The sequence below is a fragment of the Vanellus vanellus genome (genome assembly GCF_965231255.1).
Source record: "Vanellus vanellus genome assembly, chromosome: 1".
NCBI classification, from domain to species: Eukaryota; Metazoa; Chordata; class Aves; order Charadriiformes; family Charadriidae; genus Vanellus; species Vanellus vanellus.
Window position 1 is genome coordinate 120,329,560 of NC_138905.1, and position 15,332 is coordinate 120,344,891.

The following is a 15,332-nucleotide window of genomic DNA, read 5'->3' on the forward strand; positions in this document are numbered from 1 at the left end:
CCACATACACACTAATAACACTCACATAAGCATCAACAATATGAATGGCCTAGTCCTGCTCTTCCTTGCCAGTGAGTCAGTCTCAAAGCTTACTAGTAGATTTTTATACTCTCACACCCCTGAAGGGAGAAGGTTACCTTTATTTTGTTTGGATGAGACTGCAGCAGCGGAAGAACTAGCACTAGTGTTACGTCACACAGAAAATCTGTATTTAAGCCATGAATTACACCGATGTTCCCAACTCTCAGATCCATTCTTTACTCATGAGATCATGTTTCAGCAATAGTAATCTATACTGTATGGCTTCCTCCCACCAAATTGTATACACTTGTATTTAAAACTCTGTAGTAGATGTGCCAGTTCATGTAAGTGCCTTTTTTTTCCCCATACGGATCTAATTTGCATTGGGAAGATAAATGGAAAATTCAAATACTCATGAAGGCTGATACTAGTTGAGATGCACTACATATTGCATTTCTTTTCCCTCCTTGCTAAATCCTTTTTCTGTGGTTGTATCTTCAGACTTTTAAACTCAGAACTTAATGTAGAGACTTTATTGGTTTCCAGGTAGTGGTCTGAGGCTTAAACCACTGCAGGTGTGTGGCTAAGAGGTGTTGATTGTGTGATGGATGCACAAACATCGGGAACACAACTCAACAGTTAAATCAAATTATAGCAAGACTCCAACTGAATACAGTGGACTTCAGATCAAACCCTGTGGAGAGTTCCGAAGCATACAGATTACAACAAATCTCAATGCCCCCTGCTTCCTTGATTTTCCTATTCACAAATGCACCAAATGAGTTTTCTTTTCCTAATATAGTTGTGTTCTGCCAACCTGCAACTTTCAGTAAAAAAAGTAAAAACTATTATAGTCTATGTCTGAACTGTTATCGAGAATAATTAATGTTAAAGAGAATAGTAACTTATTCTTAGCAGAAAATATGTATGTACCTGACCAATATTTAACCTTAAAAACATTTCTGGAGGTTATCCATGAAGATAGATACTTGTTTAAAAATAATCTACCAAGATGGTTTTGGAAGTCAGTGAAATAGGTAATAATATTGCATGTGGGGGACAGAAGTTCAGCAGTCTGGGTATGACTAGCTACGTACACTCAAATTATTACAAAACCAATGAATTTTCTTGCATTCCATTCTGCTATTATTCTGGACAGTACCTTCACTTACCTATGCTCCAAAGGAGACATTTCCTTCCCTTTACCAATATGGGTTGGTCCCTAGCTGTTCAGAAACAAGGTGATTGCCTTGTGAAGGGTGGTAAAACCAGAAATTTGGAGACCTGGTCATGCTGACTTGTCCAGCTTTCATGGGGAATCCTAACATGAAGGTGAAATAAGGCACAGACTGAGTGGGAAAGTAGAATAGCTGACTTCTATTGCTGCCTAAGAGTGAGACGTAAACACATCTATTAAATCATGAAAGACAATGTTATGGATAGTTTTGAAATCTTCAGTAATAAATAAGCAGTGTGGTTTATGCTTTCAGAATATGAAATCGAGAGATCATTTTTCCTGAGAATGAAGTGTGTCCTAGCCAAGAGGAATGCAGGATTGACATGCAGTGGCTACAAGGTAATGTATGCTTCCCCCCAGCCCCCCAAGTATTCAGTAAGTGGCAAGTTTATTTATTTAGTTTTTTTTTACGTACCCATAGCTGAAAGCAAAGTCTGTGAAGGAAAGAATCAGAACAGACATAGAAAATGCCATGGCTGATTGCAGGTTCCCTTAGTAATGCAAGTCTAGACACTCTCACAGTGAGTTTGAGTTTGTTTTGTGGTACATTCCCGCATCCTGATCCCTGATCTTCCAGATGGGGAATTGGCTGGAGCACACCCATGGAGGTTCAAAGAGAATGCATAGCCAGGTCTTATTCCCCTGTGGAACTGGAGACAGGGGAGGCAGGGACCCAGAAACGGGAACTTGGAAGTCTTTCTGCATTCCTTTGCCTCGGTGTAACTGTGCTCTGGTTGTGCAGCCACCCAGTTGCACAAGTCACCTCATTGGCCTGACCAGAATTACCTCAACATTAATGAGACCATAATGTTACCTTAACCAATCATTAATATCAACATAGGGATGAATTGTACTAAACCAGCAAGTTTGCTTATAAATCTTATCACTTGTAATAATTTTCTATTTATTACATGAAGTCAGACACTACAGAAAATGCTGAGATTCTGTAACACCTGCCAGTCAGGTAGTTCTTATTTTCAGCTTCACAGCGTGCATTTGCTGATCTTTGAGCTACACAGTATAATTCTATCACTTAAGTATCAGGAGAGAAGGATACTTCACATACAATCTGGTGAGGATTCGTTTTGTCTGAGTCATTCAGAAACAAAAAGAAAGCATGCAAGAGAAGCAGAGATCTTTTATGGAATGTGTTCAAGGTCCAGATAGATATATCTGTCTATTTACACTGCTCTCTACCTGGTTAGACTGATAATTCTTCATTACACGGACCCCTGTTTGCTCAGCTGCTTTCCAGCAAGAAATGATTCTGTCCCAAGGCTGAATCTGAAATCAGGTAGAAGAGTAGAGCTTGTAGTGGTGGTATCTCTGTATGTTTTTTATTTTCCCCATTTATGACTGCTATTCAGGGGGATCACCTTCTTTCTTCTTTTGCTCACTATTAAAAGTTTACACAGTGAAACATTTAAGGATGCATTCATCTAGAGAGACGTTGGCCTAAACTTATTCTCTTTGACTGTAGTTAGAGTCAGGACTTAATAATTTTGAAAAAATCACTTGAGTAGCTGAAGCACAGCATAAACTCATGAATCAAATAGTATGGGGGTTGTTAGTAGGATCTTAAATAAGTTTTGCTTGCTACTGTACGTTTGATAAACATACTAATCACATGGTGACTTGAGAGGCGGAAGGAAGGTTAAACAGGAGGAGTCTATTTATAGGTGACTGTTTGGTAGGTTGTTCAGGAGTAAAATATACAGTGGAAATGAATTCCTTTCCATTGGACACAGTTAAAAGTCAAACAAATACAGAAATTAAGCTGAAGGATGTGTAATATTCCTGCTGTTTGGACTAGAAAATTGGTTGGACTACAAATGATTTCTAAACACCAGCACTACATTAAATAAGTCATACATTCTGGAAGAGTCCCCAGGTTATAATTTTCCCCCCTCTTTGGCTGACATTGTGAATTTTTACAGTCTAACACTGAAGTTATCACTCCTGTGATTAGGAATTTTATACGGGGATTCAGGAATCTGGTTTCAAGGCCCTGGGCTTGGTCACATGTCAAAAGAACATAATCTGAACTTGACTGGAGAACTTAAAACTAATTTCTAGTGCATTTACATAAACAGCAGTTCATATTTATAAATGTGATGCATTAATCTCTACTGGATTTTTAAAGTGTCTGTTTTTCATCAGAATAATAACTCATTGAAATGTAACTGTTTATATATACACCTCTGTGTGTGTGAAAGAGAGACAGTGAGCCATTTAAAAAAGAAACTTCCAGATTTTCTGATTAATGAACAGGAATTCTGACTGTATCTATAAGATATCCATATCAAAGAGAGTTTAAAGTACTAACTAGAAAGCAATCAAGATAGTCCCAAAGAGCATGTGCTTTAATACTGGGTTAATCATGTTGGCAGTAAACACAAAACCTGTGTTTACTGTGTTTTAATCTCCATTTATAAATTAATGCACTTCTGAAGCCTTAACAGACTCTGTAGTATTTAAGTGTTACAAGGGTGTATTGCTTTATAACCTCATTGAAACTGGGTGGTCAGCTGACTTGCAGCCTCTTCCATTGCCATCAGATATTGAATGTGTTTTCTTCTCATGCCAGGTGATCCATTGCAGTGGCTATTTGAAGATACGACAGTATATGCTAGATATGTCTTTGTATGATTCCTGTTACCAAATCGTTGGACTGGTGGCTGTGGGTCAATCTTTACCTCCCAGTGCAATCACTGAGATCAAACTTCACAGTAACATGTTTATGTTCAGAGCAAGTTTGGACTTAAAATTAATATTCCTAGATTCCAGGTAAGCAACTACTTCATTTCTAGCATAAAATGTTTTCAAAATCAAGTGTTATTATAAGCTACAGTCATTTCCAAACAGATATATCCATGAAAAAATAAAGCAGTCCAAAATAGATCTGGAACACAAAGACCATGTGGGTCTTCAAAGCCCTTCAGATAGCTGGGTAGACCATACTTTGCCTTGAATGCCAACATATAAGAGCCTGTACAATTTGACCTATAGTTATCTGCAGCTTCAGAGAGTCAACTTAAGCCTTCTTGCTGTGAGTAACAGGCAGATAAGCAGTAACATTTTTACCATAAAGGACATGAATTTTAACATACAAAGCAGTGAAAAGAATAAGGATGTATCATTATCCATAATAAAAACAAACAAACAAACAAACAAACCACAACTGAAACACTGAGGTCAAATGACTTGCTGGGGTCATCCAGAAAGCTCTTGATAGAGTGGTAAGAAAACATAGTCTTCTGCACTTTAGTGTAATGCCTTAACAATGAAACCAACCCTACTAACAGGGGTGTTAGAATGAAAATTAATTCAATTGACTACTACATGAAAACACAGCCTTTGTAAACAAAACTTGGGAAAATGGCTATTGCTGAGGAAAGTGAACCCTGCTTCCACTCTCAGCTGATATAGCTCACATAGCCGTGAGAAGAGCACAAAACTAGAACTGAAGGAGCTGTGAAATGATTCATTCCTCTCTTTTTGAAACATGGTATCTTTTAGTATACAATGATACTTTGTACAGTGCAGTTCAAGATACCTCGAGGGTAAACCCCCAATTCCCAGAAAACGTAACAGATTTGACTATTGACAAGATGATCATTCTTCAAAAATCCCTGCATGCGGAGCAGTATGTCACATACTCTCTCATTTCTCTGGCATGCTGGATTTGCAAGAAGCAGGAAATATATTCATGTGTAACAGTGAAAAAGAGCCTGTATCTAAGACAGTGGGGAAGTTTTGCATGGCAGGTCAACCATGCGAAAACATGCTCTTTCTCCATGCTAACTCAATGAGATAGTGGATCATCAGCTGCTAAAATACAAAGACCTAGTTGTTTCTGGAATCCTTCCACTTTTATTTTTTTGCATGCTTTACTTAATGTAAAAGCTACAAAGAAGCACAAAGGGTTCAGCAACATGTCTTTGCATGTGGAAAAAAGGAAACGATGTGCCTAAGAGGAACTGCCTGAGGAACTGCCTGTCTTCAAAGCAGACAGTATAACCAGAGGTGTTGACAGGATCACAGATAGAACCAGTACTGTTGCATAGCTGTGTTTACCAATGAGCAGATGGGTGTCGTTCACACACAGGACAATCGGGGTATTAAGCATTACCAAAGCCCTTCGCTCTCCCAGCTGAGCAAACCAAATTATATTTGCTCAGAGCAGGAACATATTAGGAATAAGACAAAACTGTTTTCAGGCTTACTTCTGGTATCCACACACGGAAAAGTGTTGCTAGATCTTTAGAGGTAACAGCCACAGCAGACAGGTCAGTATTAAAGGCACAGGAAGTAGTAGTTCAATAAGCCTTTCTAGACACTTGACACAATGTAAAACATGCAAGAGTTCATTTATTAAGGTCACTGGAAAAAGGAGGCAGTTTCTTCCCTCCAAAGTGCTGCTTCTGATTTTGTGGTGCAGCTTGTTCATTCATTGCTACATGGTTTATAACGGTTTTAGAGAACTACAGAGGGAAGAACTGATCATTGGGGCAAGCTTCTGTGTGCCCTGTCACATGGAAAGAACAACCTTCAGAGCCCAGGGTCTCTACAGTGGTTTATTGAGGAGTTGGTTTTGTGTTAAGGGAAACTTTTCAAAAGTTTGGGTGTCCTCATAACTCTTAATGATGTTGGTTTTGGCCCATGGGAAGACCAGCTTCAAAGTGAGGCTGCACGTCCAGAAAAATTAACACCTGGCTTAGGTTTGCAGCATTTTGTTTGGTTTTGGATTAGCTGTTTCTGTACTCACCAATTAAGTGAGTAGGATGAAACTGCCACCCTTGTTTTAATTCCACTGAAGTCAGAAGGAGCACTGAAACCTGAACAGGATCTTTCACCAGTATTTCACCATGCTTAAGTGAGAATTTGGGTCCCTAGAATTGTATGCCAGAAGGGACAGCAAACACTGCAGAGGAGAAATACAAGCATATATTCACATATCCTCCTGCAGAAAGAGAGCACATGTCCTCGCTCCCCGTTGGCTGTCCCTGACTGAGGAAAAGGCATGCAAGAGTTTCCCAGATAAAGGCATAGCTAGGGGAGGTATGGATGTATTTGTACTGTATTTATAATAAATCACACCATAAAGGCATTTTTCTTTATTTTCTGATTTTATTCAGAAGAATTGCATCCCCGAGTGCTCTCTCTCAAGTAGAATGTGAAGTCTCTGTGGGGTCCACGTGTTTGCTTAGCATTAGAGTAAGAATAAAGAAGATGCATAATATTTACTAAAGAAAAAAAAAGTAATCAAAGTTTACATTATCTGCAGCCCCCAATGACACATGTTGTTTGACATCCCTGTATTCATTTCTGTAGAGACTACTGTTATTCTCTGATACAGTCTACCCTCCTTAGTGAATGTTCTGACCGTCCCCACTCATTGCACCGCAGTTTGTGTCATGAAGAGGCCTTAAGCAGGTGAACTGCCTTCCCTCCAGACAAACCTAAACTGGAAGACAACCTCCAAGAGCATGTCTAAAGCATTCCAAATATTATAAAGCTTTCAGTCCACAGGCCTAGACTAGAGCTAGTCCCAAGTAAAAGTCCTGAAATTAAAATATGCAGGTGCTCCTGCTGCTGCAGAAGTAGATCCTCAGCAGTAACAATTGTACTCTACAGATTGCCTGCTAATGGACTGTATTGCTTGTTAATGTAGACATGCCTTTGGATGGTGCCTCTGTTCTGCCTTTTTAGGTGAAGAAATCCCAGGACAGCATAAAACACCCCCAGCAACACTAGGTAAACAAGCCACATTATGGCTGAGTTGCACAATGTACTTTAAGGATTTTCTGTTCTCAGGAAACATTGCTAAATAAACAAAAGTCCATTTTGAGCCATGAAGTTTGATTCTTCAGGTCTGACCCAGTGTAAGTCTGACCAGTGTAGCTTGATTCTTTAACATCTGCAGAGATGCTGGTGTTTCAAATTTGGTCTATTATTCTACTTCTCATCATGTGAGGATGTTTTTCTGAAGTCTAGATTCAGCGTTCCTTTTCTTAGTTTGTGATCTTCATAGCTCCTTGTCTTTCCACATTTTTAACTGGAATAAGATCTTGCTTCCTTCTTCTGTTAGGCTTTAGCCTGAATTTATTTATAGACCATGATCACAGCTTCTATGGACTGACATACATGCTACACTTGTATCTTTGCAAAAGCAAATGAAAATGTGTCAGCAGTCCACAAGAGCAGTTTTATTGTTTTGTGAATGGCTCCTCAAATGGATCTTTGTGCAAAGGATCATGCATGGCAGTGGCAAAAGCCCAAAGTGGCAATAAGTGAAATAACTCTTTTTCCTGCCTGTGTGTGAGGCTGGCCAGGGAATAGCAGCACCTTGCTTTGGCTGGGTTGAGAGGGTTTATTTTCTTATAAAGATGAGGACTCTGTTTCCAAAACTAACATTTTGTCCAGCAGTTTTTAGGCACCTGATTTGTTGGCACAATCAAATGTTAGGTTAATGAAACTCAATGTTCCTAGAGGTTTTGCTTATTATGGACTCTTTCCTTTCCAGGGTGACTGAATTAACTGGATATGAGCCCCAAGATCTGATAGAAAAAACCCTCTACCACCATGTTCATGGCTGTGATGTGTTCCATTTACGATATGCTCATCATCTGCGTAAGTAAAAAGAATGCTAGACTGAAATTTATTAAGTAGAGTGAGAAGTTTTGCAGACAACAGCCGCTATGCTGGAAAGTAGAGAAAACTTTCCAAATCTTGATTGGAGCTAGATTTTCAAAAGTGCTTGGCTATCACTTAAGGAAACCATTAGTTCTGCAAATAAGTTAGATATTCAATATGCTGTGCTTCTGAAAAAAAAAAATAATCTGGCCACTTTTATCTTTCTACTTAAAGGATCTAGGCTCTTTTGAAAATTTGGATTTGATTCTGGGTGTTGAACTCTTGAAGGAAAAAAAATCCAAAAGAGCAATTGAGTGAGAGGGGAAAATCTGAACTTTACTAGCCTCTGTTGTTAAAAGAAAAATTATGCAACAGCTCCCAATTCCTCTGAAATATGTTAGTAATAATCATCCCATGTTTGAAGTGAATGCAAACCCAAAGAATCCTTAGATGAATGTTCATTAATAGCATGTGGATGAGGTTTGGAGAACGGAGTGTCAGGGAAAAAAATTACACATTTAATAATTCCCCATCTGCCAACAGAGACACTAATCATATCTTCAAACATCTGGATTTGAGAAGTAGTTCATTCAGTAGCACATTAATTTGTGAAGCAAATTGAGGGAATAGCTGAATTCTGGATTTGGCTTAGTCTGCCACAGCCCATATGATGCAAAAATGACATCCAAAAACCAATGTCAGTGATTTTTTTTCCAGATTGCTCCTGTGGGCTGAAAGCAGCCAGAGTCAAATCCTTCTCTTAGGCTACCTGAAAGGGGAAAGTAGTCAGTTCTTCACCTTAATATGTGCTGTTCATGAGGATCGGAATATAAAGGAGGATGAAACTGTATTTGGCAAGTCAGTGATGAAATTCCAAGTGCCAAATGCAGTTGCTGGAAGTGCGTGCTACACCTGGGAAAGCAGAAACTGATCTTTACAGCAAGTTCATATTTACCAAAATACTATTGAATACTCTGGGCCATTACAAACTAAAAAACTAGAATAGATACATGCTAATGTCCTGTTGGAGGCATTCTCTTTGTAGAGTTAACATCTGTATCTGGATGTGACTGTTGACCTGTACAACATATCACTCGTTATTTTCACAAGACTATTTGAAATACCTATGTCAATGAGTATAGAGAAGATTCCATTATAGCCACAATCATCTCTGGAAAAGAGTTTTCCATTTTAGAGCAGAGCAATAGATAATTCTGTGTGCATGGTAGAAGACTTGTGCTTTGGCTGCCAATTTGATCTATGTATGACTGGAGTTTTAAATGAAGAGACACAGCATGTTTACTGAATGAACACCCCCCACACACACCTCCCCCCTAAGAAAAAAAAACCCTCAACCAAACAGAATAACTAAAAGCAGTTGTTTAGATACTGTATCTGAATTACAAAGATAAATTATTGTAAAGTTTAAAAACAGGAGAAAAATGCGAGACATATGCATAGAAATTTATGAAAGTTTCAAAGCAAATAAATGCTAAGAAGCAAAAAATAATGGCTAATGCTTGGGCAACAGTGGGAACAGCGTAGAATCACAGTCAGAATATCAAGTAATAGGAATTATTAAAACAGATGTAAAGTGTACAAAATTTCTCTGGGGAGCACTGTCATAACTCCCCCACCATCCATCAGTAAATGTCTCAGGAACATGAACAATAAAAGGCTGGCAAGTTTGACGTACCATTCTAGAAAGCGATTTGATGATTAAGTGTCATCTGATGAAGAAATCTGGAGAGAAACATGTTACACCTAATAAGGGTATTAAAAAAAAAAGGAAAAAGAAAAAAGCCAACCTTAAACTAGGGTAGCCAATTGCCTTTTCAAAGAGGAAAAAAAAATTCCCAAACTGAAGACCTAAACCAACTGATCTTTAAGTTAGGCAACACAGAGAACAAAACAAAGGAAACAGTGAGGGGAACAAGCTAGAAGGGATATAACAAGAACATCAGACTATGAGGAAAATGTAGATGTGAGTATTTTCCTAAGGTATGCTGGCAGCAAACAGTTCCCTGTTTTAAACAGGATTTTATTAGCTTCCAGCTATATGAAAAAGCTTCTGGCATTTGAACTAGTGTTATTTATTTTTATAGCACCGACAATACACACAGAGTTTGCTCTGCAATTGAGTAAATGTGGCCACACAAATAACGACTCCCTGTCTGAGGATCTTGCATTCTAGAAGATGGGATAGAGAAGCTGTTCCAGCACAGAAAAAATATTCCTCTGTTCCAGTATAGACAAAATATTTTTCTGGCCTCAGAGAAATCACTTCATTTGTACCATTGTCTCTCTGTGAGGAGGATTTTGTGCATCCCACATGTTGTAAAGTTGCTCTTCCTACATAAATTTTACAAGAGTCACATCTCTGTGCCTTGGTGAGGCAAGCCCCAGATCCAGCTGATGTCATCACCAAACTGTTCTGATGCTTCCTGGAAGTCAACCTATATATTTATAGAACCTTATAGCAGAGTGCAGTTTACACTGCCTGTGGCATTGAGTCTACTTTTGCTCCCCCAGCAAACAAACCTTCCATCAGAGCTGCATGAGTTTTTAAGAGGGCAAAAGAATTGTAGTGTTTGCTAGGGCACCATCCACTGACCATGCTGCTTGAGGGCTGGAACGATGACATGCCAGGTTGTGTGTGCCAGGGAAGCTAAAACAATAACTGCTGCAAGTGAGGAACCAAGAAGTCCATTTCTCTTAGTGGATCCTTAAGTGCAGGCTAGGAACTCCCAGCCACATGCCTGTGAGCCTGCTGGAGCCTTTTAAAATAGCAATATAGTCTATGACAGACCAGAAGGGCCAGCCCAGCCAGCCCAATGCCTTTTTCAGCTTGCCTGCTAAACCAGGAGGGAACCACAACAGCGGAACACCCAGTTACAAATGGCACATCTAAGAGCCAAGGCTAAAGCCACTGAATCCTCCCCATTTGATTGCAGCAGAGGCCACCAAGAAGTCTGAGCTTGCACAGATTGTCTTGGTAGTGGATTTACCTCACTCCCATTTCTGAGGTTTTCCAATCAGCATCAAACGGGGTAATTTAACACAGAGCCAAATGGAAATTGACCTCATTTACTGTATCGGAAGCGCAGCTACTGTCCCCTAGCCAAGGTCAGACTTTCTCCAGATTGCTAAAAATGCAGGAGACATGGAGTTCTCTCCTGTCCCAGGAGAAATATTGGTTTACCCATATAATTAGGAAGGAAAGCTGAACACTATAGTCCTCAGTGGTTTTCACATCTTTTAAAGTACTGTCTTAACTGGAGAACTAAAATGGGGATTTAAAAAAAAATAATCAGTGAGACAAAGTTAAAACTAGTCCCAAAGCACATGAAAGAGCTTTGTTATAGCTAGTGATCCATTGCAGCATTAATTTCTATTTTGGAAGACGGAGTAGCAAGGCATTTTGAATACAAGGAAAACTTGACCATTAAACTAGCACAAAGACTTAGCTCTGAAAAGCCTAGATCACATTACAAAAAATATCTGTTAGATGATCTAGGCCAAAATGTAAGCATCATTTCCTAAAACTGGACCATTTGGATTATAGAACCCCAAGAAACAGTTATCCCATGGCATATAGCTGATTACTAACAAATATTTTTATAACAGACTTATTTGGCATTGTTACACTGAATCTTTGAGTAGCAGCTACAAGACCTTTACCTTAGAGTGATATATTGCACTTTAAGAGTACACATGACTTTATATTTTGTAGGTGTGTTTACATACTTACACACATATTCCTCATTATTTTCTTAAATATCTGTACACATGCACACCTCCACCCCATAGAATATTCCATGTAGAAATGCAGGCATGAAAAAGGACACCAGCAAGTATGAGGCAAAAAGCTGATGTCTAAGAGAGACTTCAAACTCTAAATAGTAGTGGCTTGGTGTCAGCAAGGATGGGTTTTTGAATGTCCTGCGAGATGTTGTTATTTATCTTATTGCCTTCTGAACAAATGGAATCATAGAATCATAGAATCAGTGAGGTTGGAAGGGACCTTTAAGATCATCAAGTCCAACCATTAACCTACCCTGATAAAAACACCACCACTCCTAAACCATGTCCCTAAGCAGCTCATCTACCCTTTTCTTAAACACCTCCAGGGATGGTGAATCCACCACCTCTCTGGGCAGCTTATTCCAATGTTTAATAACCCTTTCAGTGAAAAAATGCTTCCTAATATCCAATCTAAACCTGCCCTGACATAACTTGAACCCGTTTCCTCTCGTCCTATCACTTGTCGCCAGGGAGAAGAGGCCAGCTCCCATCTCTCTAAAACCTCCTTTCAGGTAGTTGTAGAGAGTGATAAGGTCTCCCCTCAGCCTCCTCTTCTCCAGGCTAAACAACCCTGTAATGGAAGGAGAACTGACACTTCCAGAAACAGTTATCTATAGCCATTTTGTAAAAGCCTGATTTTCTTAGGGAGATTAACTGGATTTGAAGAAAAGTTTAAATATGTTGTGATGTGCACAGATGGCTAGGAGAGTAAGCAGTCCAGAGAGATGATCTGCATGCTACAGACTTAGAGGACATTTTAGCAAGAACAAGAACTCTTGCTTTTCTATTTCTGTCAGTCTTACATTGGGCTATTCACATTATTGCAGTCTCTGATTACTATTGAAATTACAAACCCCTACTACCTCAAGTAACAACTGAACAAAAATAAGCTAGCTCCAGTGATGACTGATAGTTAATTACCAAACAGTAAACAAACGCCCCAAGGTTATGCACTCCTTAATTCCCAATTTAACATTGGGTGCCCTCCCTGTCAGAAAAATCTTTTATCAATACTGATTATAAGGCCATATATTTTCATTTCAAGTGGTCACTTGCTCTACTAGAGTTGGCTGAAAAAGAAAGCTGTTGTTTGATTTCCTTATTGTGTATCTGCTTCTGCAGCAAGCATTTAAAATGAGAGAACAAAATTACAGTGAGCTTTGCTACTAAGTTCAGTGTAGTACAAGCCCTACATTACCACACAGTAATTTCATGTCTTAATCATGTATTATACAATGGTATTGCTGTTATTGATCACTTTTTTTTTAACATAGTTTGTGTAGCAAGCGCAGTCCCTTATTTCCTAATTTAAAATAAATAACTGATTGTATAGAAGAGTAAGAAGATGGAGTTCCTAGAGGAATGCTCCAGGGTCACACAGGAGAAGAACCACTTTTGAAGACTGGGCATGATCTTCTAGTGAATCATTAGATAAATGCTTGGCACTGAACCAGAAATATCTGTGGCTAGATTAAATATTTAGAGATGCTGCACAACTCCTATTATAGCGTAACCTTATGCCAAAGCATCTTTGTTCACAGAGAATCGAAACTGGTGTACAGAGGATTACATTTCGAGTGAAATCTATCAGATAACTGATTCACCTCTCTGGCCTTGGCTTTATTTGTGTGCTTAAGAACCAAATAGCATTTTAATTTTCCCCTTTTAAATCCACCTTCAAAATGTACTGCTTACAGAGGAAAAAGTATCATAGCATAAAATACATTGCAAAATACACAACAATCTATCAAGCTATGAATGACAATAGTGCTCCCAAATACACTGGAAAAATGCTGTTGTGTCCTTTTCAAAATACTTTTGCTGCCTTGAACTTCTCTTTTTTCAGTTAGATGAGAAACAGTAAGTGTTTTTGCAGAGTGTTAAGCATAAGAGAGCAGGGTGAACTGGAAAAGAAGGAAGACAAACTTAAATAGTTTGCAACTTACTATTTGTAGACAATAATGTGACCTTGTGAAACCACGTAAAGGGGCAGGACAGATACCTTTGCAGGGGAGCTATTTAAAGTTTGGTGGGAGAAGGAGGAGCCTTAAGGGAGGAGGAGGAGAAGAGAGAAAAGTCCCCACTTTGCAAATAAATCTCTCCAGGAAGTGGTCACAAGTCCAAGCAAAGTGAAATGCTTTTTTTTTATTGTATTCACAGTGTTGGTGAAAGGCCAAGTCACAACCAAGTACTATCGACTACTGTCCAAGCATGGAGGTTGGGTTTGGCTACAGAGCTACGCTACTATTGTGCATAACAGCCGTTCATCACGGCCTCACTGCATAGTGAGTGTCAATTATGTCCTTACGTAAGTCAAAATACTTTGTACCATTATGTGTTATAAGTAATTGATTCATTTTGCATGTTATCGGTAATTGATTCATTACTCATTAAATCCTTTAAGTCTGCTTTGCTTGTGTCTTCCAGTATCGTTCTGTGCTTGCATGTTACAGCCACTTTTCTTTCCTCATATTCTCCTCTTTTAGTTATGTTGGGCCAAAAAGAGCTAGTATTCCTGAAGATAACCTTGTACACCACTTGCTTGAATGTAATACCACTTGTAGCCATTTGTGTTAGACGTGAATCCCAGTTCTGTAATTGGCATCAGAACTATGCTAGGGCTGTCCAGGCACAGTGAAATCTACTGCTGCCCAGCAGAGGTCACAGTGTCGGTTCTGGGAGACAGAGACATGGTAGGAAGCATTACTCCTTTCAGGGAGAGGTGAATCACTGAGGATTCCCTTACTTGCCTTGGGTTGCACAGACACTCGGGGCAAAACTAGTCTCACAATGGCAAGTAGCTCCCACTCAGCTGGTGAATGTACAGTGGTTTGGACCTGCAGTTTATGAATTCTAGTTCAAGTCATGACAGTGCTACAAAATTTCTATCTTAATATAAACCTGAGAGAGACAGAAATCTATATTGAACAAGAGGGATAAGTAATAGTGAAACAGACTGTGACTGAAGAGACTCTATGTGGGGGAAAACTAAAAAAGGACACCCTTTGTGTTGAATAGTCTAAAAAAATCAAGGAATAGACACTTTTTTCTTTTGTCTAGACTGGCCCGTTTCCTATGCGGCTTGAAAGTAAGTTGTGTATACATGATGTGTGTGGTAGGATCATGTGTGTTTGCATATTACAATGTTGTCTCCGATACTGACTTTGGGGAGTTAAAGCGTATGAGTTGAGAAACCATAGGGTGTTTTCTTAAACTACTTGAAGTTGGTACTCAGCCCTAGACACACTGGCTAATGCTGCCTTCATTCCTGTACAGATGTGAGAGCCAGCACCATGAGGGAAAGGCTCAGCCATGCAACCTGCTTGACTCCCATTAGCTGGGGCAAGTGATTTGAGTAAAAAGGAGGACACTGTGCCACACATATAACAGCATATGTTGAATTTACTTCCAGGTTATTCACCATCAAAAAGCGATAGAAATGAGTTCTAGACAGAAATTGAGAGAAATAGTTTTGGGGCTTTTTTCTAGTTATCCTTTCAAAAATATGCTCCACTGTTGCTACTGACAAAACCAGGGGAGACCCTTTAATCATCAGAACTGCATCAATTAATGTTTTAAAATATAATCCACGGTCTGTTCTTGATTTGGTTTTTAGCCTCTTTTGTACAAAAAT

General features: G+C 39.1%; 1 protein-coding gene across 1 annotated transcript in view; it reads left to right on the forward strand.

The window, feature by feature from the left end:
• Nucleotides 1-15,332, forward strand: part of SIM2 (SIM bHLH transcription factor 2) — a 60,723-nt gene that overhangs the window by 33,383 nt on the left and 12,008 nt on the right. The window contains exons 5-8 of the mRNA XM_082493722.1: nt 1,512-1,597; nt 3,846-4,045; nt 7,785-7,891; nt 13,859-14,006. Coding sequence (XP_082349848.1) covers nt 1,512-1,597; nt 3,846-4,045; nt 7,785-7,891; nt 13,859-14,006 — 541 coding nt within the window. The remainder of the gene's footprint in view (nt 1-1,511; nt 1,598-3,845; nt 4,046-7,784; nt 7,892-13,858; nt 14,007-15,332) is intronic.